Source organism: Protomyctophum parallelum (genome assembly GCF_964188405.1).
Source record: "Protomyctophum parallelum genome assembly, chromosome: 6".
NCBI lineage: Eukaryota > Metazoa > Chordata > Actinopteri > Myctophiformes > Myctophidae > Protomyctophum > Protomyctophum parallelum.
In genome coordinates this window covers 20009281-20037225 of record NC_139701.1, presented here as the reverse complement: position 1 = coordinate 20037225, position 27945 = coordinate 20009281, and the positions used below count along the sequence as shown (strand labels likewise).

Below are 27945 nucleotides of genomic sequence, written 5' to 3'. Positions count from 1 at the left end.
GAAACACTCGTGGTTGTGTGTGAAAGAAAAGTCCTCCTCATTTTGATCGTATATCTCAAACTGCAGATGCCGACAGATGTCGAATGCGAGGAAACAACGAAGGTAGGCGGATAAGAAATTAACGTTAATTGTTAGGCTGTGGGCAGCTCTTTTTGGTAAATAACCATATATTTGCCAAAAAAAGAGTAAGAAGCTGTGTTCTCACTGGAGAATTAAGGCGCACCTGTGCTTTTATGAAGGCTATAGTTTGCTTGATAGTTTAATGCGGGACAAAACAACTTCAAACTAATTAAAGCCTGTAGGCTACTTTGGTTATTTGTATTAATAGCCTGCAGTTAATATGCTGAACATTTTTAAACACATCATCTCATGATTCTCATCAGGAGGAGAGCTTGTCAGTCAGTAAACATGCAGAGTAGGCTGCATTGAGTGTTTTAAACACATCATCTCATCAGGAGGAGAGCTTGTCAGTCAGTACATGCAATTAGGCTACATTGTGTGTTTTGTCGCGATAGTCTAATAATCAATCACGAGGGCCACTAAATAAAGACAACAAAGGCAACAAAGACGCTGATGATGAAGGACCCCCACTCCCCAGCCCATGTTATTATTGTGTAGACAAACAAAGACATTCAATGTGATGTGGCTACAGTAGCCTACGCTAGTCATCATGCCCATAATAATTCACATTGGCTCCCTTCCCTGATGACTCTGAGGTGCTGTCAGTACAGTATAGCCTACTATTTTGCTCTCCTGAAAAGCTTCAGGAAATGTTTTGTTCCTGCAGCAGTCTTGATATTTACTCTGTGTACAATTACTATATGATTGGGCTTCTTGAGGGGGGGGGGGGTGTTCCAAATGGACCCTTGTGGGTCTGTAACTGTGAGAATTATTGGGATCTTTGACATTAAAAGTTTTGACAACCAAAATCGTCTCCTCTCCTATCTTCTCCTCTCCTATGCTGCAGTGTGACAGTATGACACTGTCCAGCATCCCAACTGTCCGCAGGGGAAGCACCCCTCTGCCCATAAAGCACCAGCTGAGGCGGGAAGAAGCCGTCCATGACGATTGCGATTGGACGTTAGGTGTGCCTGGACCCTCTGCTCCCCCTGCAGTCAGCTTCAGCCCCGTGTTGGATGACACCTTGGTGGGGCCGGTGGTTGAGCGCAGGCCTGATGGGCCTTTACGGATTGCCCTGCTGGGGCAAAACGGGGTGGGGAAGACATCCCTGGCTATCGCCTTAGCTGGGGACACAGACAGGACGGCTTCTGTTGATTTTGAAGGTGCACAGCTGTGTGCATGCTCATTGCTTGCGTACATTTGTCTGTGCGCCCGTACACAACGTGGTGTAAATAGCAAGAAGCTACATTGATGTAGGATATACGCAATAATACTCATGTAATTTCTGTGTGCAAAGTATTAGAAGATTTGTTGTTTTAGGGCAGTGGTTCTCAAACTGGGGTCTGGGGATCCCCAAGGGTCCTTGAGGGGTTCCAGGGGGTCCCCAGCAAAATGTGTTAATATATAGCATCACAATCAGTTTAACAACTTTAACCCTATTTTACACTTCTACACGCTCACAATGCAATGCATAGTTTTTGTTTTTTCAAAAGTTCTTGGGAAAAATGTAAAATAAATTGTATGGGGGTCCCTCCCTGCATGGCACAGACTCAGAGCCTTTCCAGAGGGGTGTCTGCGACCAAATGCATATCAGGTCCTTGACATATATATATTTGAGAATATTTGAGAACCACTGATGCAGGGTGAGTAATAGTATACTGGTGTCTTTACGCTCTTGTTATACAAGCCGTGGAAGATGTCCCCGTGGCACTGCATGCTGATGTCATTGTCATTGTACTGCCTGTAAAAATCTCTTGTCGAGCACACGGCAGCAGGCAAATGAATCAGCCCTCTCCCCCACTCCCCCTCGTGAGACATAACTGCTGCTTCTCCCTTGTCCCTGTCCCCCAGGAGAGGGCTTTGAGCACACAGTCACCGTGGACGAGGAGGACAGCACCATCATTATCTATGACAACTGGAGACAGGTGAGCCTTAAACAATGCCTCAGAGAGCCATACCCCTCCCTGCTCTTACACTCCCCTGCATGCCTCCCTTCAGGGTGCTCTATCTCTCCATCCTATCCTTCAGGGTGCTCTATCTCTCCATCCCATGCGTCCTCGGTTGCTTAGCGATCAAGCCTCCGTTGTTGTTTATGTGACATTGTGCTGTCAGGCAGAAACCTTGTATGTCCATATTTTTTTCTTGTAAAGTCATGAGCTACTAACACGTTCATTGTTATACATACAAGGTTTCCACTTTCCACCCGAAAGCAACCATAGGGCATATACCTTGAGTGTTTTCTCCTGCGTTCAGTCATGTTGTTTTTTGGGGCCTGTTTGCACAGACAAGCTGCCTAGGGGAACCACGCTGTTAAACTGCAGGTTCAACGTTGTTAAAACGGACAGGGAATGAGATGAAGGGATTCGATTACATTCAGTGTTCATTTTTTCAACCCTTATTTTGAAGATTTACGTGAAATGAATTGATTTACGTGTTCGGCTGCCTTAGGCGGGTGTCCAGACTAAAGCAAATCTACGGGATTTAAAACACAAAATGAAATAACATTTTTAACTTACGGTGCATGCCTTTGCAGGCAGCTGCAGAATTAAAATGTAAACAAAAGCTATGCTGGGTCGCCGGACGCACTTTGAGTTAATTAATTGCACCCTGAAAATACTTTTTGTAAACTAGACCATGGTCATCGGTTGCATTATTTAGGATATTTCCATTGGAAAAAATATTCAGCACAATATGGTAATTTCCTAGTGTTTCCTATTTTGTTTCACCACCTGTGTATATATAAACCCTCAAGTACATGCCAAGAGTTCCCTGGGTGACTCCCTGTTGTTCCTAGTTTGTCATTAAATTATTGTGCAGCTGACCTGCTTTGCCTCAGTGTCTCTGCTCTGCCTCGAAGCGGGTGCACCAATCTAGGCACTAACAACCCAGTCGCTGTACAGTAGGCGTATTCTGAGCGGTTAGTTCAGTGGTGTAAAAACTGTAAATTAGGTACTCAAGTAGTAGTATAGGAGTATTTCCAATGTTCAATACGTTACGTTTACTTCTACTCCACTACATCAGGCAAATATTGTACTTTTACTCCATGTTACGAACTGTTCAAGTCTAGGGGTTTGTATGAAAGAACAACACGGCTCATACAAGAGTATTGGGTTTAATACTCAAATGACAGAATAAGTTACAAAGTGGCTTAGTGCATAATGAAATGATGAACAGAGTGGCTCTGTGAGCCCAGAATGATTATGGAATAACAGAGTGGGGATGAACAGATGGACAAACACACTCTAACAACCAGACAAATGAAGCTACAACTAACACATAGAACAAACACTCCTTCCCGAAGGGAGTAAACTTAAAGACACTGTGGGAGGTCGGGTGGGAAACAGGACTCAGAATGCAGTATCAGGGGTTAGACACACGGTGGCGCCCCTTGATTTATTTCAGATAAGGTCAAACAAAAGTCAGTTTCACATCAGAATTCGTCAGACAACATTCTTTCTTGAAGTCCGGTCTCCTAGGATGGATACGTCACTGCAGAGGATGAGAGGGGTGTTAGCAAGCGGTCAGAGCACAAGGTAAGTACAGGGTTGGGGCCTGAGACTCCGGTCTAGGCTATCTACCAACTAGACTTTTCTATAACTTTCCTCTTCTTCTTTTCCAGGGTCCAGAGGGTGCCAGGAGGCTCCCCCGGAGGTAGGTACGATGTTAGGTAGTCTTCTCTATCCAAAGGGCACAGAAGAGTACTTTTGAGTAGAAGTACTCGGATACATTTGGGCGAGTAATCAGAGTAAAAGTACTTGGTTCGGGACCGGGTGAGTATGTAACCTAGGGCCCCTTAGGCTCGGCCAGCAGGTAGGTACACAAGCATTTATACTCTGATTTCTCTCTATATACTGGGGTTGCCGTAGCTGTATGTTACAAGCAGCCAGTGTGTTAACAGAAAAGAGCACTATATTTCTAATCACAGTCTCTGTCTTCTTTCACCGGAGTAAGGCGGGGCTCTCGCCAACTTAAAGTCTTTTAAGGGTTTCACTAAACACAAACAGCCTGTCTTCGTTCACAGGGTTAAGGTGACACTTTAACTAGGATATGCTTTCTTCGATAAACATCTACAAGGTCCTCTTCTTTCACAGTCTTCAGGGTTAACGTGGCACAGTTAACTATATGTCTTCTCTTCAGTAAAAATCACCAAGGTGCTTTTCTTCATTCACAATTCTTCTTATTATCCTTAGCTTCTCAAGCGTCTGTGAGTGCCTCTTCTTAACAAAACGTGTGATAGTGAGTGGGTTTCCAGGTATGTGCGGCTTTCCAGGCGACACTTATTTATGGGGGGCACACACTCCTGTGTGTGCTTTCAACCCCACTCCTACAAGCCTGATGAAGCGGAATACAAGACAGATTTGAGTGGCAGTACAAACAATCAAACAGTACGTTTAGTTCGTGTTGCTGGATCCATTAGTGAGAGAAGTGTGGACTTACCATCCAGAGCCAAGTTGTCGGCATACGCTGCCCGAGCGTCTTGGAGTGAACCAGCGAGTGACACTGCTAAGTGTGAGTGTCGTTTATAAAGGGCGCGGCTGACAGACTGTGGCTGTCGTTGATTGCTAATACGGGCGGCGGCCGGATTAGGCGCAGCTGGTTTAGGATCGCTCTGGGGAAGTAGACGGCGTTTATGACACGTCCGTGGGCGGAGCGCGTCGGCACGGCCGGCGTTTGTCTGGTTGCCATAGTAACACGCCCCTTATTCTGGTGGTACTGTGGCGAGACTCCACACACTCCCCCCCCCCCCCCCCCCCCCCCCCCAAGTTTCTTGCTACGGCAAGGAGCTTGACTACTTTCCTCATCTTCGTAGAGTCTTGAGAGTGTGTCGGCGTGTTTCATTTTTGTGCCGGGTCTGTGCTCTATATTGAACTTATAACTTTGTAGCTCAACGAACCAGCGGGTAACGCGGTCGTTGCGATCTTTGTTTGCAGCCATCCACTTGAGTGGCACGTGGTCGGTCACGAGGGTTTGGATCTTCTCTACTTTCCTCGTCTGTGGCCTGATACAACCACGGCCAATGGTGTATCCGAGGTAGTCGGTCTCTGTCCAGCCAATGCGGCACTTCTTTGCATTGACGGTCAAGCCGGCCGACCGGAGGGTGGCTAGGACGGTTTCGACCCGCTCCAAGTGTTGGCCTGTGGATGATTACATCATCTAGATAAGCCGCCGCGAACGCCTGGTGGGGGCGCAATATCCGGTCCATCAACCGTTGGAACGTGGCGGGGGCCCCATGTACTCCGAAGGGCATCACCTTGTACTGGAAGAAGCCGTCGGGTGTAATAAAGGCGGTTTTCTGCTTGGCTCTCTCTGTGAGGGGCACCTGCCAGTAGCCTTTTGTCAGGTCGAGGGTGCTGATGAACCTGGCGGGCCCCAGCCGGTCTATCAGTTCATCGACGCGTGCCATGTGTGACGGCCCCTGTACCTTTAAGGAGTCTGCATGCTGTTCTGTGTCAGGCATGTTTAACCCAATCCCTTTGCAGTGCCGGATTGGGAGGGCGGAGCTTGCAATCTGCAGAAGGGGAGACACCTGGCCAGTGTCCTCCCCAAACACTATTAAAGCACCTGCTGTGATAATGTTCTGGTCTCCCCATTCCTCCTCAGGCAGGCTGCAGAGCAGCCACACCAGGGCAACTGTAGTTTTTGTTATCTTTTGTTAATTGGGCAGTGTTCCCTGCCAGCTTTAGTTGGAACATTAAAATGAATTATTTGATTACCTTTATTAATTAATTGTTGAATAAAACACTTTTTTCTGCTTTAAACTCCGTCTGGTCTCCCCTCTTTGTTAAGGCCCAAGAGCCAGCCTTAACAAATGGGGGCTCGGTCAAAGCAAGCGGTTTGTTGTAAACTACAAGGCTTTGTAGTTTAGTTGCTTATGTGTTAAGACAAGCAACAGTAGTTTCAGGTTCCCACCTTCCATCAGTGGCAGCGGTGGGGTGGAGCCTTGTGAGTTGGGGAACCAGCGGAGGGGTTTTTGGCTACTCAGGTCTCGGGAATGAAGAACGTAAGTATACCTTTCTGTTTACAAGTCACTTTTTGTTGGGCCGACTCTGACAGGCAAAGCGCATTTCCCCTTTGGGACTTGTGAGCATTTATATAGTACACGTAGTGTGGGGAGAAAGGGTTGGAGCTATATGCTCGGGAGCACTCTTTGGCCTTGGGCGGTGGACAGCTTGCTGTAGACTTCACCCTCGCCAACGTTTGAGGTGCGTAAATACCTGTCCCAACTATCCCCTGAAGACTAGGGTTGAGATGTAGATAAGTTTTTGGTTAGGCAGTTAGAGGGGAGGCTCAATTGAAATTGACTTGTTTGGGGCATTTATTTAATTAAATGCGCTTCGTTCTTTTGTTTCTGTTGGCTTTGAGTTGTTTGTTTTGTTTGGTTTTGTTTGATTTGGTTTTGCGATGGAGGTGCCTGAGTTTGTGGCTGATCCATCAGAGGAGGGCTTGGAATCCTTTAACAAGGATCAATTATTGTCAATTGCAGAGCATTACGGCATTGACATTCCGGACAAAAGGGCGGGGAAAGACAAGGTCAAGGTCATGATAAAGGAGATACTGTGTGAGCAGCACGTTTTGAGGCCGCAGCAGCCTGCGTGTGAGGAGGATGTAGCCTCAGTGCCCGCGGGGGCCACTGGGCTAAACTTCGAACAACAGAAGGAGTTGTTAACCTTACAGTTAACCTTGCAGTTGAAGTTGAAGGAGAGGGATGTTGACTTGCAATTACAACTGAAGGAAAGAGATTTGGCTATGGAAAGGTTAAAGCATGAAGCGGAGATGAAAAGGTTGGATATTGAGGGCGCAAGGCTCAAGTTGGTGGGAGATGGTAAGGTGAGTGAGGTACAGAGGGGCGAGTCAGGTGGTGACAATGGCAACATTTTGAACAGTTTACGGTTGGTACCCAAGTTCAATGAGAAAGAGGTGGAAGTGTTCTTCACTCTGTTCGAGCGGGTGGCAGACGCTCGGTGCTGGGATGATGCGGACCGGACGGTCCTGTTACAGTGCGTGCTCACTGGACGTGCTCAGGAGGCATTCGCCTCACTGTCTACACGAGACAGCAGCAGGTATGCAGTGGTCAAAGCAGCAGTGCTGCGTACGTACGAACTAGTTCCAGAGGCATATAGACAGCGGTTTCGGAGTTGGCAGAGAGGCAATAATAAGTCCTACCTTGAGTTTGCCCGTGACCTGTCAACACACTTCGAACGCTGGTGTGTGGCTTCAGGGGTGGAAGACTACGATGACCTGGCTGCTCTTATTGTGCTGGAGCAGTTTAAGAACTCAGTCCCCGAAGCGGTGGCCATGTACATCATTGAACAGAAAGCAAAGACTGCAGCTGAGGCTGCAGCACTCGCCGATGAATTCTCATTGACACACAAAGGGCGGGGGGACAACCGCGGTTATGGTGGGTGGTCTGGTGGCGGCAGAGAAGCTGGCCAAGTTGTTGGGGGAAAATACTTTCCTCCCAAACCCAGTGGAAATGTGAACTCGGAGAATAGTGGACCGGCTGGTCGTGACTCCGAGAGTGCTTGCCACTTCTGCCACCTTCCAGGGCACTGGAAACGTGAGTGTCCGACGCTTAAGGGACGTAACAAGAATGGTGGGTTTAAGGGGAAACCTGCGGCATTTGCTGCGTCGTTGCCTGGTACCGGTGATGTGAAACGAATAATTACTGAGGTACCTGTGTTGTCAAAACCTGACGAGGCTTTCTTGCCTTTCTTGTCTAAAGGCCATGTCTCCATACTTGGGGGTAAAGAGAGGGTGCCAGTTACTATCTTGCGTGACACGGGCGCGTTTGATTCCTTCATTTTGTCATCTGCTCTTCCTTTTTCTGAAGAGACTCATACTGGGTCATTTCTACCTGTGTTGGGTATGGGAATGGCTGTGTTCCATGTCCCTGTGCACAAACTATTGTTCCACTCAGCGTTGTTTGATGGTGAAGTGCGCATGGGCGTACGACCGGCGCTTCCAGTTGACGGGGTGACTGTAATTCTGGGCAATGGTGTAGCGGGAGAACGGGTGTGGGCGGATCAGGGGGTTCAGCCTGCCAGTCCAGTTCTGGTCCCGGTGCCATTGATTACCCAAGGCCCCGATGAGAATGAGACTGTTTTACCAGACGTTTTTCATGCATGCGCTGTGACGCGTGCCATGAAAAAAACAAGTGACCAGAACGAGGCTCGGGGGGAAATTGATTCACAAAGTGATATTGTGGGTGGGTTGATGTTGTCCTTAGCCAATACGCCAATTGCTATTCCACGTGCTGAATTGGTGAGTGAGCAAACAACCGATCCCTCTTTGAAGGATTTATTCCAAGTGGTGTGCCCGAAGAGTGATTTGGAAAATCTTGCGCACGGATACTTCATTGAGAATGGTGTGCTATTGCGCAAATGGGTGCCGCATGGCGAGGCGTTCATTGGAGACCCTATTTATCAAATTGTGATTCCCTCCAAATTCCGTGATTTGGTTTTGCGTGTTGCTCATGATGAGTCAGGACACATGGGCGTGCGCAAAACATACGATCGTGTTTTGAGGCATTTCTTCTGGCCTCGGGTTAAAAAGAGCGTTGCTGGCTACATTAAAACGTGTCATACGTGCCAGTTAACGGGAAAGCCAAATCAGTCCATTAAGGTGGCGCCTCTGTATCCTATTCCAGCTGTGGCTCAGCCGTTTGAGCATTTGATTGTGGACTGCGTAGGTCCTCTGCCTTGCGCGAAATCTGGTGCTAAGTATTTATTTACTGTTATGTGCCAGAGCACCAGATATCCTGCCGCATATCCATTGCGCACGATTACAGCTAAATCAATTGTGCGTGCTCTTACGCAGTTCATGTCTATTTTTGGCATTCCGCGCACGGTCCAAAGTGACAGGGGTTCGAACCTGACATCTCATTTGTTTGCCCAGGTATTAAAGCAGTTGCATATCAAACACAATAAGGCGTCAGCATACCATGCGCAAAGCCAAGGCGCACTGGAACGGTTCCATCAAACGTTAAAGTCGCTGATGCGTGCATACTGTGTTGAGATGGGTGAAGACTGGGAGGAGGGTTTACCATGGTTACTGTTGGCTGCGAGAGAGGTGACACAGGAGAGTTTGGGTTTTAGTCCAAATGAACTTGTGTTTGGCCATACTGTGAGAGGGCCGCTGGCTATTCTACAGGATGACTGGAAAGAAGTGGACCCGCCGACGAATCTAATTGATTATGTAAATGGCTTTAAGCACAGACTGTACTCTGCTACGGAATTGGCAAAAGAGAAATTGGCCTCGGCGCAAACTAAAATGAAGCGTTTGTATGACCGTAGAGCGGAGAAGCGTGTTTTTTCTCCAGGGGATCAAGTGTTGGCTTTATTGCCTATTGTGGGCTCGCCGTTTCAGGCAAAATTCATGGGCCCATATACTGTCGTGAAACAGCTGTCAGATCAAAATTATCTCATTGCCACGCCGGGCCGTCGAAAGCACAATCAATTGTGCCATGTCAATCTTTTGAAACCGTATCTGGCCCGCGCGCCACAGGCGCTGAGCGCAGCGTTGAGTTGCACTCGTCCTGTGTGTGTTGGTAACACGCACGGGGTGAAGGCAACATCGGAGAATGATGCCGTTTGTGAGGATGGTTTGCCAAATCATGACTCTGCCTTGTTGTCAGGTCGATTAAAAAATTCAGAGGTATTGTCAAGTCTAACTGATGTTTTGTCTCACCTATCGGAGTCACAGCGAACAGAGCTGGTGGCGCTGATACGTGAGTACCCATGCCTATTTGGTGATGTTCCATCTGTTACGCATGTGATTGAACATGATATTGAGTTGACAGATTCCAAGCCTATAAGACAGCGGTTTTATAGGGCAAATCCAGATAAGAGAAAATATTTGGATTCTGAAATTGAATACATGCTCAAAAATGGTATTGCTGAGCAGTCTGCTTCGAGTTGGGCATCGCCGTGCCTGCTCGTTCCAAAACCGGACGGGACGTACAGATTTTGTTCTGATTTCAGAAAAGTAAATAATGTTACGAAACCGGACTCTTTTCCTTTGCCGCGCATAGATGATTGCATTGATCAGGTTGGCTCTGCTAAATTCATTAGCAAGTTCGATCTATTAAAGGGGTATTGGCAAATTCCCTTGTCAAAGCGCGCACAAGAAATAGCCGCATTCATTACTCCCTCTGGCCTTTATTCTTACTCTGTCATGCCGTTCGGGTTACGCAACGCACCGGCAACATTTCAGCGTTTAATGAACACAGTGGTTTGTAACCTAGAAGGCTGTGCTGTTTACTTGGATGATTTGGTCATTTATTCAGATAATTGGCAAGATCACATTGAGCGCATCTCAGCACTGTTTAGCCGCTTGGCTGAGGCGCGTCTTACTGTGAACTTGGCTAAATGTGATTTTGCTCGGGCCACAGTAACATACCTTGGTCGTCAGGTGGGGCAGGGTGAAGTGCGTCCAGTGCGTGCTAAAGTGGAAGCAGTGGAAAAATACCCGCCACCAACAACAAAAAAAGAATTGCAACGATATCTTGGTTTCATTGGATACTATAGAGCTTTCTGTAGGAATTTCTCAACTGTTGTTGCTCCGCTTACTGACCTGCTCAAGAATAATGCAAAATACATTTGGTCTCCTATTCGTCAGCAGGCATTTGAAAATGCAAAACAAATCCTGTATGATGCTCCTGTCCTCGCTGCTCCACACATGACAAGGCCTTTTAAACTGCAGGTTGATGCCAGCCATGTGGGGGCAGGTGGAGTTTTGCTGCAGGAGGATGAATTGGGCATTGACAAACCTGTGTGTTTTTTTTCAAAGAAATTTAACAGGTATCAGTTAAACTACTCAGTGATCGAGAAGGAGGCTTTGGCTCTCATATGGTCTTTGCAGCACTTTGAGGTGTATGTGGGTTCTGGACCTGTGGTGGTGTACACAGACCACAATCCTTTAACATTTTTACATTCTCTCCACAGTCCAAACCAGAGGCTCATTAGATGGTCCTTGTTTCTTCAGTCATATACGTTGGACATCCGCCATATTAAAGGAAAAGAAAATGTGGTGGCGGATGCCTTATCTAGGGCCCCGTGCAATTAATCCTGTTCATGATCTGTTTTGCATTATGTCCTAACCTTTTTTCTTAAAAGCTCCAAGGTACCAGTTGCTGAGAGAGGGTGTGGCCTAGGCATGAGGCAGATGTGAACTGGGGGGTTGTTCTCAGTAGGGTTCTTATTACTTGCTTACATTTAAAGTATTTACACTTTTTCTAATTGTTTATTAATATTACGTATTTTGGGCCAGGGTTCCCTTTGGGACCCTGTTTTTAAGGGGGGGGGTGTGACGGCCCCTGTACCTTTAAGGAGTCTGCATGCTGTTCTGTGTCAGGCATGTTTAACCCAATCCCTTTGCAGTGCCGGATTGGGAGGGCGGAGCTTGCAATCTGCAGAAGGGGAGACACCTGGCCAGTGTCCTCCCCAAACACTATTAAAGCACCTGCTGTGATAATGTTCTGGTCTCCCCATTCCTCCTCAGGCAGGCTGCAGAGCAGCCACACCAGGGCAACTGTAGTTTTTGTTATCTTTTGTTAATTGGGCAGTGTTCCCTGCCAGCTTTAGTTGGAACATTAAAATGAATTATTTGATTACCTTTATTAATTAATTGTTGAATAAAACACTTTTTTCTGCTTTAAACTCCGTCTGGTCTCCCCTCTTTGTTAAGGCCCAAGAGCCAGCCTTAACACATGGGATATGCATCGAAGACGGAGATTTCATTCAGTTTCCGGAAGTCGTTGCAGAAGCGGAGGGTGCCGTCGGGCTTGGGGACTATTACGATCGGGCTCGACCAGGCGCTGTGGGACTCCTCGATGACCCCTAGCTCAAGCATTTTCTTAACCTCTTCTCGTATGGCTTCTCGTCTGGCCTCCGGGATTCGGTACGGCCGTAGTCTCACTACCTGGCCGTTAGGGGTGTCGATGTCGTGCTTCAGCACGGAGGTGTGGCCCGGCAGTTCTGAGAACACGTCGCGGGGGGGGGGGCGTCGACTCGGGGAAACTCTAGGAAGGGGTCTTCACCGAGGGCCGGCGTCTCATCGGCGTCGGAGGCCTCCGTCTCTTCTGGCCCGGGTCCTGGCTGGGGACTTCCTCCTCCACTGCTTGCGGACGAGGCCCCGTCTTGGAAGGCGGGGCAGGCGACGAGCGGGGGGCTGCTTCGGCGGCGGCGGCGGCGACGTGTCCTGGGGGGTCCTCGTCGGCCAGGGTTCCAATATCTCTCAAAGAGGGGGCAGTCCGTCCCGATCAGGAGGGGGACGGGAAGCTCAGGGACCACCCCGGCGGAGACCAGCGCGGCGCCTCGGGGGGTCTGTACCGTCACTTGGGCGACGGGGTAACGTCTGACATCTCCATGGACACAGGTGACTGGGATGGTGGGCCCATCGGGGGCGGCCGCGAGGTCACCCCGGACCAGAGTGACGATGCTGCCGGAGTCCAGCAGGGCGTGGGTGTCGGTCCCGTCGACACGGGCGGGGAGGGTGGTCTGTCGTCGACTTTCGCTTTCGTCGGGGGCCGGCGTCGGTCTCGGCGGTCATCGGTCTTGGGGGCTGGTTCACTCTTGGTCTGTCGGAGCATGTCCGAGCAGACGTGGTGGTTCTCTAGTAGCGCAATCAGCGCGTCCACGGAGGTGGGGCTGACTCGGGCCACGTACTTCTCGTCTGTGAGTGCCTCTTCTTAACAAAACGTGTGATAGTGAGAGAACGTTTGTCTTACTGCAACCTTAACGTGCGGTGGACTGCCGGTTGATACGAGGGTCCCGTCTTCTGCTACTCGTCCCCGAACTGAGCCAGGAGGGTTTCCAGGTATGTGCGGCTTTCCAGGCGACACTTATTTATGGGGGGCACACACTCCTGTGTGTGCTTTCAGCCCCACTCCTACAAGCCTGATGAAGCGGAATACAAGACAGATTTGAGTGGCGGTACAAACAATCAAACAGTACGTTTAGTTCGTGTTGCTGGATCCATTAGTGAGAGAAGTGTGGACTTACCATCCAGAGCCAAGTTGTCGGCATACGCTGCCCGAGCGTCTTGGAGTGAATCAGCGAGTGACACTGCTAAGTGTGAGTGTCGTTTATAAAGGGCGCGGCTGACAGACTGCGGCTGTCGTTGATTGCTAATACGGGCGGCGGCCGGATTAGGCGCAGCTGGTTTAGGATCGCTCTGGGGAAGTAGACGGCGTCTATGACACGTCCGTGGGCGGAGCGCGTCGGCGCGGCCGGCGTTTGTCTGGTTGCCATAGTAACACGCCCCCCATTCTGGTGGTACTGTGGCGAGACTCCACAACACGCGGAATGAAACAGATAAGTGGACGGCTGGAGGGAAGGCCACACATAGCAGTGTTCCCACCCCGAAGTCCTGGCAGAGAATGTCTTTTATGACCGGCTTGGCCAATGAGAGCTGGTTCCACACCAGGCTCTCATCAAGGCAGCCACTCATCAAGGACATAACCCTCAGCACCTGCAGGGGACAGAAGCAACACACACAGTACCAGGCAACATAATAGGCATCCCTATCCTAGTACAGCTAAGCAAGCCTACTAATACATTATATATTATATATAGACCTGATGGCATCAGCACCATATATATTTATCACCACCAATCAAACATAATCATAAACAGGCAACGGCTGTTACACTCCACTACAATTATTTGAAAACTTCAGTCATTATAGTTACTTTGTAGATTTTAATTATTACAAAACATACATTAACCACTATGTAGATTGTAGGTTGTCTATTTTCAAAAGATTCTAATACATAAGATAAGATAAGATAAGATCTTTATTGTCACTGTATGAGACATACAACAACATTTTGTTTAGTACATCCATAACACAGCAGTATCAACAGAGAGAGGAAAAAAAGGACAAAGAAAGAAAGAAACACGGATGGGGTTAGTCCGTCATAGTCCAGTCTAGGGCTGACCTTCGATTACGTTTTTGATGATCGACGCTTCGATATGAATTTGTTTCGATCTTCGACGCTTCGAAACCCAAACGGGGGGGGGGGGGGGGTGCGATACGAGGTGCGAGGTGCGCGATGCGAGGCGCGCACCTTAAACAATAGCGGAGAGAAAGGCATGCTTGGATTGGTCTCATTTATTTTAAACGATAAGCATTGAAGCAACAACTGTTGCAGCCTTCATGAAAGCAGTGACGCACAAATAATTAGGCTTAATAAAACATTCGACCGTAACAAGTCAACTGCCTGACGCAGGCATTACCTCTAAAAAAAAATATATATAGCCTATAATCAAAGCTTCTCATCCGATTGAAACTCAGATGTGAAAACACCAAAAAAACCACCAGTCCTGGAGCTCCAGGCGCGCTAATTTGCGCCGCGGTCTACGCCGCTCTCAGACCCTTCCGACGAGGCTCTTTCTTGGGGTAGAAAAGTGTGGATGACCGCGGCTCAAATTAGCGCGCCTGGAGCCCAGGAGGTCTAGGGCTTTTTCCCCTGTCCCATGCGTGAAATCTCGCCGATTTTTCTCCCCATTTGCGCCATCCCGTATGTGATACGCCAATTTCTTGTCACATAGTTGACACTGTACACCACTTGTTCTTTGTTCTCCTTGCATATTCTAAAATGCAACCACACTTTAGATTTATTTTGTGGCGGCATGAGTGCAGGGCAGGCTGCTGTGTGTGTGTGTGTGTGTGTTGACTTCCTTGTTGTTACCACGAGTAGTGAGGGGGAGAGGGGAGGAGGCGTTGCGGTGCTGCGAGGCGCGATCATGGCTCGCGGACCAAATGGGGCCGTCTCGCGGACCAAAAGCGGCCGCTTTTTTTTTAATGACTATTCGATTCAAAATTTAAAAATCGATTCCCGTGCGTATCGATTGAACATCGATTAATCGATTTTTTTGGGTCAGCCCTAGTCCAGTCCAGTCATAATCAATGATACCTTGTGAAACGGGACATTCTGGATAATGAGTATTGAGTACTTTTACTTTAGAGTATGTCACGGGGCAACCCGTGCCCTATATACGAAGACACAAACTGCTTTTTATAACATGCAAAGATTATTCCATTATTGTGTGGTGGAATGAAAATGATCACTGATTGGTTAGTTAGTCTTTCCTGCACTGCTGGTGGCATTTCCCTTGATGAGGAAGTGGCCAAGTGCTATGCAGGAGAGGGGTGCTTTGAGTAATTGTCATTGAGTTTTCATTCTGATTTATACTTGTTTAATTGTAACACATTATTGAGAATGTTTAGGTTACTGTTTATTCAAGGTGGTTGATGGAAGTATTTATATTGGTGAAGTATGTGAGAAGAAATGTGCTAATTGAGTCTGTGCCCAGTGGTAGGATCCACTCCTATTTAAAGGAGGCTGCAGGGACAGGCTAGTTAGTTAGAAGTAGGCAATGACACAGGTAACATCCCTGAGGGAGAGCTACAGGGCCTTGTGTGATCAGGGTACAGCCTGAAGAGAGCTCTTATCCAGTTGGGTTTTGTTTGTAGTGTGTAGTGTTCATTTCATTTCTCAGTATTATTCTTGTTATTTTCCTGGTTTCACACTGTTGAATCTGTACTGGACTTTGGTGGAGAAGTTTTAGGGAATAATAAAGACCCTTAAACTGCATTACTGACTGTTCTTGGAGCCTTGGCTGTTCGGGCAACTTCACAGAGTACTTTAAGTATATTTTGATGCCGATATACTTTTGTACTTTTACTCAAATTGATTACCGGACTTTTACTTGTAACAGCAGTGGTGGAAAAGTACCACTAAGATGCCCTGAGGGCGAGAAGTGGCAAGGGTTAGGTGCACGCAGTGCACGCATCCGCCTGGGCAATGGCAGACTGCTGGGCGAGCACTGGTGCTTTGGCATGGGGGTGTCAGATCAACATTATGGAATGAATTCTGTACTTCCCATATATAGAGCGTGTCTTGAGTGTACAGGGTTTGATGAGGTCAGATCTTCATATGGAATGTCAGAACAGGTCAGCTCCATATATGGAGATCTAAGGGTGGCAGCGGGGGCAGTGTCGTGAATGTACAGGGTTTGATTAGGGCCCAGGTAGGGCCGAGCCTTAATTTTCGGCCTGTTGAGAACTCTAGTTTTCGCCGGCTGCCGGCCGCGGCTACACTAATAACTTTGGGGCAGGCCCGTCTAGAGTTTGAATGGACAGCTATCAGTCAAAAGGGAGACATCGAAGAGGAAGGACGGGTGGGGTCAGATCAACATATGGAATGTCAGAACAAGTCAGCTCCATATATGGATATCTAAGAGTTTGAGGTTTGTGGTCAAATGTAGAGTTGCTGGCCGGACACAGGGCAGCTCGCCGGAACCGGGCTGGCACCCTGGGCGCTTTCCTGTGGGTCTGCAAGTTCCGGGGACCCACCGGAGACCCAACACGGAGTTGCACCACTCAGTTCACACGGTGTGATTTTTTCTTAAAGATTAGGACACATTTTATTATAATGTGACTAAGACAACAGATGAAGTAATCTATTTCCTTGTCTGTGCAAAAATAGGTCCGTACTACTTATCTTTCATGTAAATTACATTAATCTGCATTAATAGGAGGAGCCAGATACTTTTGACACTAGTGGACCTCACTTCAACTAGGGGTTTAGAGTGAAATAAACATATCATATACACATAAATATGTGTAATAAAATGTTTTTGTGTGAATGTACATTTGTCTGCAAATGTGTCCACCAGGGGGTGCTGTGGCTTAACTATCCAACTATGGTTCCTTTAGCTCTGTATAGCTTCAGCAAATACCTAGTGTGATTGATGAACACTGTCAGGGGAGTTGACGAATCAATAGGGTTAAGATGTGCCATCAGTACAGAGAGAGAGAAAGAGTGAGCAGGCATTTATACATGCTGGCACTTCAGAAATGCACTTTTTCTTTTACAGTCACACTCATTTCTGTCAAAAGGAATGCATGCAGTGTCAAAAAGAAAGTAAAAAAGAAAGCCTGCAGTGTTTCATACACGGTCCATCCTCATATTAGTTTTTGATTGCTTCTTTCTTATGAATAAAAAACATCTCCCTCGCTCAATAATACATATGCAACGTTTCAACAAAGACCCTCTTCAGGCATCTGAAGGTTTCTTCTTTATTGAGAAAGTGAAGAGGCAGTGTGCGGGTGTTTATTCTTTGATCTGTATGCGCCTGTGTAGCATACTCAACACAATCAGGTGTGCAAAATAACTGATTTCTTGTTTCTTGATAGTTGTAGCCTACTGAGTGCGTCTGTGCATGCTGTTCGGCGAAGATGACTGCGACTCTCTTGATGTGTCGCCAGTAATTGAAATGAATGCTACTGTTGTTGGTTCTTTGTGGTAATGTGTCATTAAGCCACAGGGAATCAACAGTCTACAACAGTCTATTCAGCTATTATACACCAGACTGGTATGCCACTTTTAACCAGCCGGCACCACAATGACTGAATGAAGGAATATGAATATGAATATGACCTCAAATTAAAATAGAATTTCTCTGGCAGTGCAGAACATACTGCACAGGGCCCCCAAACAATTGGCAAAACACTAACATTGTAATGATATTTCACCATTTGTCAGCTTTCTGATTGGTCCCTGATTGACTAACCAGCAGGCTCTTTCTGCCATGTTCTGCCCTGGTTCCGGAACTTCTGCCTTGTTTATGTTGAATTTGCAAAAACATAATTTTTGAAAATAACTAAAAACAAACATATGCCCAGTCACCATGCTGCACCTGTGATGTTCCTTTTTACTGACATCGAGTTTAAAATAAGAATTGAATGCACAGAATATCAATTTGAAGCAACTGAAAAACACGTTATTTCTATGGTAGTAGATGGAGAGAAAGGATTTTTTGTCCAACCACGAAACAGCAACCAATGGGTGCAAAGACGGGCACAACCACTAGAGTTCTCAACAGGCCCGAAAATGAAGGCCCGGCCCTACCTGGGCCCTACTACCTGGGCTGGCCCGAGGCCCTGCCTGGCCTTACTAATTAGCACACATTTTACGCCCTACCCAGCCCGGTAAATATACAGATAAATATAAAAAAATTAAACTCAATTGATTTATTGATCATTAAAGGTGATATAGACAAGTTTTCAGCCAAAATTTAAAATATATATAAATGTACTGCACCGCCGCGGCGACTGCCTGCCTGCCGGCCGGCTTGAAGCATGCATTTAACCCGTGCTCGCCAACGGTGACAGGCCGTCGCGGATCATCATAGCGATTTTTCTTCATTGCAATGAATAACCGTGGACAGAGTAGTTCACATGAATGAACGATGCTGTAGTGGCATGGGGCATTTGAGGGGCAATATGTTTTATATGCACGATTACAAATAAAAGAGAATTGAATTGAGAGCCAGTGAGTCTCCTCTACTTCCTACTTCCTCATTTGCGGGACTCGGTGTGATATTGCGATTATGCTACAGTTACCCTTAAAAAAACATGTTAACTCAATGTCATTGTTGTAACTAAGATATCGATAGAAATTCATAATTTTGTAATGTCATATTTAGCCATACGAGCGCAATATCCATAGCGTCCCTCCCAGCAGCAACAACAATCCCATAGCCTGAAGTGACCTGGCTCAGCCAATAGAATGAGGGGGGGAGGGGGGTGGAGCTAGATATGCATTTGTTTGGAAACACTCACTCAGTTCTGTGTACAAACACTGGAAACTTGTCTATATCACCTTTAAAGTAAACATGCTCTGTAAATGCACGTGTCCCACCCATCACATCACATGACAGTAGAAAGGCTTTTGGCTGCCATGTAGTTAGATTGGTGGGCTGCCATACTGCCAACGCTTTAAATTAAAGATTTTCAAGAGGGCCCTCCTAATCCAGAAAAGGTTGGGAGCCACTGGTCAATGCAATGCTATTGCATTATGTCCAAATCCATGATCCACCATTGGGATGGCGGATCTGTCTAAATGCACCATGTTTGATGCAGTGTCAAAATCTTTTCTTTTTTCATGTATTCCTTGGATTATGATGCAACTTCCACGTTTTCCTCAAAACACAGTTTTGGTTACTACTTCTACAAATTCACTCAAACTCCAAAAAACGCAAATGGGTACATAATGTGTGGAGTCATGTAATCAAGATGTATCAGTCAGATTTCACAGCCTCCATTCCAATTGGCTTTGTGGGCTTTGTGGGTAGGCAGCTTTGCAACATTGTAGTTTGGTTCTGTGAACCACACAAGCTTTTCACACCTACAGTAAATGGTACATTGATAAATGCCTCAAGTGGTGTGGTCAAGTGTTCTCTGGAAAATCGACCTTGACCTACAGCAACAGCAAGGCCATAATGATTCATGCATTCCTTTTCCTGTCCACAAAGGCAAATAGAATCCCGTTAAAAGGAAACATTAGTTGAGCTTTCATTCCTCTTCCCACCCCCACTTAATATAATGTAGATCTACAAGCTCACGATGCAACGGAGTATCTATACTTTGACTGTTTGACTGTTTGTACTGTACTGTGCTGAGTGCTTTGTCCACCACTGACTGTGTTATTCTGTGTGTGTCCCAGGACCTGTCGGCTCTGCAGTGTGAGGTGTGTGTCTTGGTGTTTTCGGTCACAGACAGGCGCAGCTTCCACCGCACTGCTCAGCTCCGCCTCCTACTGAGGGAGACTCAGCCGCAAACGCCCATCATCCTCGTGGGCAACAAAAGTGATCTGGTGCGCTCACGTGAGGTCTCCTCTCAAGGTAATCAGTCACGCAGCCGACTCCATTGCACACTACAAACATATGGTTGTGTTGTGTGGTACTCAGTACTCAGATTCAGATTCTTTACTAAGTAAAAGTAGCACAATGTAGAAATACTCTATTAAATGTGAAACTCCTGCATAACCCCGTTTTATTTTGTAGTCAGATTACTGTAAATCCGGAACATTGAATCTGTTGCTTTGAAACACTGCCTGCCTTCGACGATCTCTGTGTAATCTAATAAATATTGGACATTATTGATGATCCCTGTGCTTTAGACCCGCTGTTTACCTGTCTGTCTAGCATCAAATGTTGGATGAGTGAGAACTTTCTCAAGCTAAATGAGGATAAGACAGAAGTTCTCATAATCGGTTCTAGCGAGCAGAAATAATCAATAATAAGCAGACTTGGCAACCTGACTGTAGAAAGTAACAGTACAGTAAAGAACCTGGGGGTTATTATTGATTCTGAATTGAATTTTAATTCACACATTAATCATGTTACCAAGACTGCCTTTTTTCACGAATCTGAAAGACTGCCTTTTTTCACGAATCAGAGCCTATTTGTCCTTGGACGATGCAAAAACGCTAATCCATGCCTTTGTTTTTTCTCGGCTTGACTACTGCAATGCACTCTTTTCAGGACTGCCTAAGAAAACGACTGACAGATTACAACTTGTCCAAAATGCAGCAGCTAGAGTTTTAACTAGAACTAAGATGAGAGAACATATTACTCCAGTTTTGGCATCACTGCACTGGCTTCCGGTTGTTTTTAGGATTGATTTTAAAATTATTTTACTTGTCTATAAAGCTGTCAATGGTCTCGCACCTCCGTACCTCCGTGACTGCCTACCTAGATATGTCCCTAACCGCCCCCTCAGGTCCTCCAATGCTGGCCTACTTGAAGTGCCTAAAAGAATGTGCACAAAACAATATGGTGAGGCAGCTTTTTGCTTCTACGGCCCAACAGCCTGGAATAAACTTCCATTCGAGCTCAGACACGCACCCTCTGTAGACATTTTTAAATCTCAACTCAAGATTCACTTCTTCACTCTTGCTTTTAGTTGAGTTTTACTATGCACGTTCCTACCCTGCCCTGACTGATTTGCTGCATGTGGTGTTTTTATTTGTTTTTATTTATTTTATGTTCTTATATTCAATTTTGTTGCATAAGGAGAAGAGACTGGAGCAGCACGGACATTTAGAGCCTTTTATTTAGGTGCTGAGTATACAAAAACGACTAACGTTTCGACCTTTCGGTCTTCATCAGAGTCATAAGTAGTAGCATTTGGGCATGTCTTATATACAGGTTGGGCTATCAATAAGCCAATGACAGGGTACTATGTAATAGCCCGTTACTACCAGCAGTCTAGATAATGTAAGAGGGTGGCTATGGAGAAAACGCTGTTGAACAGTGAAATACATAAAGTAAAACAGAGATTTAACCATAAAAAAGCCATCAAAATTAAAAAACAGTATTTAAGAACAACAGTGCACATACATATTTAAGGGCCTTGTGGCCAACTATATAGAACATTTTTAAAAAACAGAGGTACATCAGAAAACAAAACAATACAACACTCTCAGGGCAAAAAACAGAAGATTTCAGGGACCGTCTAAAAAGGGGCATGTTTATAAAAAGCATGATAGGCTCAGCTCTTCATTTAGGTTTAGGCCATTGGGCTCTAAAGTGTCTAGTGCATGTATCCACTGTGCTTCTCTGCGGAGCAATTTATTGATTATGTCACCTCCCCGTGGCGGGGCTGTGATTTTCTCTATTCCCCAAAATTTGAGGGAAGCTGGTGACCCATGATTAGCCTCCTTGTAATTCAATTTTGTTCTTTGCCATTGTTCTATCATTTTAACTACTTGTGTTTTATTGTATTATATGTTTGTGTCCTGCCCTGTGAAGCACTTTGAGCTGCATTTATGTATGAAAGGTGCTATACAAATAAAGTTTATTATTATTTATTATTGCATCACTCAATGATTCAAATCAAAACAGACGCTGAGGTGGACAACGGGCAAAATCTGTAGGCAAATGTATCTAAAATAATGGTTAGTTATCTATTCATCATCATGTATTTATGGTACAGTGAGTGATGACACTGTGCAGGAGGCCTGGCTGTGTAGGGTAGGGTGGAATTATGTAAATAGAACACAGAATACACCACAGTGTAGGAGGATGACTGCAGCTAATATTATAGAAATGTGTGGAGTCACATCCACTACACTACACAGTATACACACACGCACGCACGCACGCACGCACGCACGCACGCACGCACGCACGCACGCACGCACGCACGCACGCACGCACGCACGCACACACACACACACACACACACACACACACACACACACACACACACACACACACACACACACACACACACACACACACACACACACACACACACACACACACACACACACAGTCAAATCTAAGCTGTTAACCAATAACCACACACTCTATTTGGTTTCATTTTTACACCTTAGATTTGACTGTGTATGAGACATCCATATTCATCCATTCCCTCTCAGTGCACACACAGCATCTGATCTATTCATCATCTATCCATTTAGCTGGTTATAGTTAGAGGGTAAACACCCACACAGAAAGGCTCCTCATACACTGCACAATTCTGAGAGACAATTTTAACTCACGTTGAACTAAATTACATGTTTTTAAACTTTCTCATGCTACACACAGACCCCAAAATTTACTTTCATTTGGAAATAGACCCCCATTTATAATGAATCAGTTATTATTACATATAAAACATATTAATTTTAAACATATAATAATGTTTAACAATAAAACAACAGTACAATAAAAAGGAATAAGATAACCATACAATCTAAGCCTAACTATTGCTTTTGAAAAGAGAGAAAAAGTTGCATGTGCATTCCAGACAGTGTAAAATGTGTCCATTTAGGTGCAATCTGGGAACACATTTGATTTAAAAAAAAAAAGAAAAAACCTTTTCTGTTTTCGTAGGATCTGTCTTGAGAGATTAATTGCCATCCCATCCCTCCTGCTATGAAGCGTCATTGAATAAATTAATAAATAGTACATTTATATAGACTTCATCCCTTCACTGACTCCTAGTAAACAGTCTGTGTTCAGAATGTCTTTGTGATCCACCGGTGCGTGCAGTTCTGTGTTTGTAGCCATGATGCAGCATTCTACTCTAGTGTACTGAGCGACAAAACATCCCCCTTCTTTAATTAGGTAATTTAACCTCTCATTAACAAATAAGGTCCCAATTACAGCTAATTAGAAAGAGAATAAACTGATCAGTTTCGATTTGTCTCTCTGTGGTGCCAGTAGCGGGCCACACAGCCTGGAGCCGCTCTGTAATGACCAATGACGCATGCACTGTGAAGAGACAGTGTGCTTGTAATGCAACCACGTTATGGTCCCAGAGGTCAGACTGAGGTGAGATCACTTGCTGCCTGCATCTCAGCAAACACGGGAGCTGCTAAAAGCGTTTTGTCATCTTGGTGAATGGCGATACGAATTGCTCTGACACCTCCGTGACGCCTCGCAAGTTGCTGTTAAACCACATGAACCCTAGCGTTCCTGTTTAGGGGCATGACGCATTGTGAGCTTTGGTATATATTTGGTGTAGACTAGAGGGAAAAAGGGAGTAGACCAAGTATACATAGCTGCAGGGGACCTCTCCCATTTTCAACCTATCTTCAAATAATATAGAACGTATTTTTGTGTCTCAGAGGAGACCTGTGGACAAAGGACAATACAGAAACATGCCTACCAGTGACATCATCGTTGGCAGGTTAGGTAATTTGATTTCAAACTAAATTTCAACCTTTTTATTTTCGCTTCTATATTCAGCATGCTAACTTTCCAGGAAGAGAAAGGCTGTCGTTTCAATTAGCTTGGAATCGCAGCCCTCCAATGAGACACAGGGTGAATACCCAGAAATGGTGCCATCTTGTAATGAGCATTAGTGAGAAGCTGAGGACCAATTACATGAAGATAAGATTGAAAATGGGCTCCTTTTGTTGAAAAATGGGAGAAATGGACTGAATATAGAAATCAACAGAATGTCACCGATGTTAACAATGATGGACATTCATAAATGGACTGGAATACGTTGTTTATTAATGATGTATTTGAACCCTTGCACTGTGACTGTCATTTTATGTTTACCTGCAAATACATTTTAAGTTTAAAAAAAAGAAAATGTGATCCTTTTAAGTATGGGGTTTCGGTGGTCCTGCTTCACCCTGTCCTTCCCTAACCCCTCCCCCACCCTGCAGAAGCCACATCAAGCGCGGCGCTGTTCGGCTGCCTCTACCTGGAGATCTCCGCCTCTCTGGACCACCGCACCTCGGAGCTGCTGGAGTGCGCCGTGAGGCTGGCCCGGGGCCAGGCCGCGTGGCCCCCGGGGGCCAACGGGGAGGACATGGACGGCAGCGGGGGCCAGCGAGAGAGCATGACCTCCCGCGCCAAGCGTTTCCTATCCAGCCTGGTGCCGCGCTACCCCCGTGAGAGAGACGTGGGGGGCAGGTTTTTCAGGCAGAAGTCCCGCTCATGTCACGACCTGGGGGCTCTGTGACCTGCGGCAGACACGTACCATACACGATACAGCAATATCATGATTAAGATACGGATTGCGGAGACGCGGGCACATTATGGAGATGTGGGGGCCAAATGTAAATGTAGCCCAGTTTGCCGAGAGGTGAATATTGTGATGATTATTACTCATCATCGCTGTCAAATGGAAATCTTTTATCTCCAAAATCGTTTTCAAGAAATTTTAAAGAAAAAAAAATGAAAAGAAAAATGGATCCAATGGATCCAATGTAGTTATTATTTAGTCTTGTTACAATGTGAAATATGGAGATAGGGTTTGGGTTTGGATGATATTTATCATGGCTTAATACAGATAAATGTGTAGATCAGTGGTTCTTAAAAAAATAATTGGCCCTGGATCCCCATCTGAAAATATGTTATGCCAGGAACCCCAACAAGAGACTTGTGTTGTTGAAATGTATTCACAATTTCTCCCCAAATTTGCAAATCTACAGGGTAAATTTCCCCCCAAATTTGCAGATCTACAAGGCCACTACGCATCAGTGTGTGACATGTTACAACCCTGTAGATCTGCAACAGTATAAAACAGGGTTAAAGTCTTGATTTCGAAGTTATATCAACTAATATTGCTTTGGACCATCTGGAACCCCCTCAAGGACCCCACATTGAGAACTGCTGTGCTAGAGAACCAAGGCTCTGAAGAACGTTTGTACAGGTGCTGTTTTAGATTTAGAACACTTTTAAATATACACCGTTGTAGTAGTTACAAATGACACCTCCACCATTTTGAGAGCAAAAATTAAAGTAAACACTTGGAGATGTCTTGAGAGAGTTGTCATGTTTTGTGTCTCGCCTCACTCACCACTTTCACCCTGGTGTCATGCTGTCATCATAGGCCAACATTTTCCAAAGGATTTACAAGTTCAGTTATGGGCTATTTCCACTGTTCATTGTACGACAAAAGTTATATAGGGCTTAAAGGACGGGCAAGTGATATTTTTATTCCAGCTTTAAGGGTGCGTGTAAACACAAACAAAAACATTACGTAAACACAAACATTGAAGACAAAAGTGAGGACGCAAATTGTGATTGGCCGGAAAGAGATGATGTATGATGATAAGAGCGCCCCTCACTTCACACGGGTGTGACTTTTGGTTAAAAGTTAAAACATCGTGTTTTTTTGTTATACGGTTAAAGCACTATATCCTCATAGTTGTCATTGCTATATAGCATGTTTGTTCAGTAACAGGGATCTCCCAGTCTCTGCAGCTCTTTAATAAAGAGTAAATACACAGGTGGATATCGCAAAATTGAACCTAATCAGGAGAGAGCACCCATTTATCAGCTTATTTTTTATTGTGTTCAAGTTACAATTTATTATGCTCATTTATTTGCGTCATCATTTCCATTGTCACTTGTTTGATCTGTATCCATTCCTCCCTGAGTTCTCTATCCTGATTGGATAAAACTGGTATCCCAACCTGATGCATTTTGCATTTTCTGAAGAGCTGGAAAGGAAACTCCTGTGAACAAACACTCTATAGCAGGGGTTTTCAAATGATTTTGAGCCAGGGACCACTATCCTGACTAAGAGCAACCACTATTGTGTCGGTGGGTCTATCATCGACCCACCTGCCACAATAGTTGTGGGGGTTCATGCACCATTCTATGGGTTAAGAAGATTAGGTTTTCTTTTTCTTCCTTGTTACTCACTAATCACACTATCACAGGCTACATTCATGAGCTGGACAGAACAGAAGAAATTTCAAAGGCACAACATTTTTGTTGGACAGGCACATTTGAATGCATCAACTATTTAAGTATTTTTACCTGGACCAAACAGGACACCTAACCCCTCTCTCTTAAATAAATCACATTTGTGTGACGGGCGCCCACTATTTCTATCGGCCACATGATGTCTTAGACATGGCTGGCTCTAAAGTGCTCTCTAAAGAGATCTAAACAACCATTGTAATCCTGAAAGTCCAAAATACTTTGCTGGCAAACTAATTATGTAGTGGCACCAACAGTGCCATAACAGGCATATTCCTCAGCCTAGTAGGAAAATATTTCACGTAAATTGCACGCTGCGTTCATGATTTGAGGCTTTTTGTTCAAAACGGGCCAATCCTGTAATGGAAACTAAATGGAAATACACACAGAACCCCTGAAATACAGCACGGTTGGCTAATAGTTCTTGTAGTTTTTTCTTGTAGTTGAGAAGAGCCAGTGGTTCTTTTAACTTTTTCAAGTTAAAGATGCCCAAACAGTTATACATTTGGCCGCAGAATGAATCCCCCATCTGAAAATGCTTTGTGCCAGGTAGGTACACCTTGAACAGAAGATTTCCAAATCATTCAACATTTTCTATATTAACTTCAACTTTTTCAACAAAAATAAAATAAATTTTTGAATAGCCAACATATACATGGCTAAAGTGGTTGAAAGGATTGTGATGCTATAATACTTTTGCTGGGTCCCTGTCCTTGAGCAAGATTAGAAAGGAGACAAAGTGCCAATTATTGTATGTACTGTATGGAGTGAGTGATTGGAATATGTTGCCAGGTTACAGTCGTCTAGGAGACCTGGGGTCACTGTGACATGCATTCAGTGATGGAAAGTAACCAAGTACATTACTTCTACTGTAGCTACTCAAGTAAAATACAACATTTTAGAGGTATTTTGACTTTTTGCATTTTGTACTACTCCATTACATCTCGGAGGAAAATGTAGTTTTTACTTAACGATTATTTAACAGTATAGTTTGTAGTTTCTTTGCTGATTTAGATAATTACAAATCATAAATTACCCAATTAAACAATATTTTATACTTCGCCCATTTGAAAATTATACAAGCTCAATCATGATTGTCAAAAAGATTTGAATGTTTTTGAGACAGCCTACTTTTACTTTGGGTTCTGCAGCCTGTATATTTGATACCAATAGGCCCACTTTTGGACTTTTACTCAAGTACATTTTTTAATATTTGAACATTTTTGGCAATATGCAGTATTGCCAATTTTACTTGAGTTTATTTTATTTTATAGTACTACTACTTTTCACCATGCACTGCATGCATTTGTGTCCAGTTGACAGTGTCCCACATTTTCATTTGGTTCCATAGATTCTGTCCCTGGCCCATGGTCAATTATAAAACACATTTCAATTCACAATGTGGAGGATGTTCTAAGGCTTACACAGCTGCAAGCCACTCATCTCTGTAAATGGACTCTGTTCGGTCCATGCACCCACTACCTCCCACACATGGTTAAACAGTTCAGACTATAGTTATCTACTGTATTACCATCACTTCATATTAAAGCACACAAAGAGATCCTAAGAACTAAAACACCCGATAATTAAAATGGTGTCATGAGATGCTAGCATCCATGACTCATTAATTCCCTTGGCTCCCGATCACTTTATTGGGCTGCTGTTTTGAAACCAACAAAAACTGGGACTCAGGCTCCCTCTAGTGGATGGATTAAAACATTTGTTTGATTGAAAATGTTAACAGATTGCAGAATGGGTACAGTTCAAGGAAGGTACATAACAGGTCAGTTCAAAAACT

General features: G+C 45.1%; 1 protein-coding gene across 1 annotated transcript in view; it reads left to right on the top strand.

Moving 5' to 3' along the window:
- The window catches only part of LOC310860967 (GTP-binding protein REM 2-like), a gene marked incomplete at its 3' end in the record, with an annotated part of 24411 nt that extends 15 nt beyond the window's left edge, over positions 1 to 24396 (top strand). Inside the window, exons 1-5 of the mRNA XM_083768190.1 lie at positions 1 to 102; positions 968 to 1283; positions 1972 to 2045; positions 19634 to 19811; positions 24098 to 24396. The exon at positions 1 to 102 is cut by the window's left edge and continues 15 nt beyond it. Coding sequence (XP_083624316.1) covers positions 67 to 102; positions 968 to 1283; positions 1972 to 2045; positions 19634 to 19811; positions 24098 to 24396 — 903 coding nt within the window. The 5' untranslated portion in view covers positions 1 to 66. The remainder of the gene's footprint in view (positions 103 to 967; positions 1284 to 1971; positions 2046 to 19633; positions 19812 to 24097) is intronic.
- Between the last annotated feature and the right edge of the window lie 3549 nt (positions 24397 to 27945).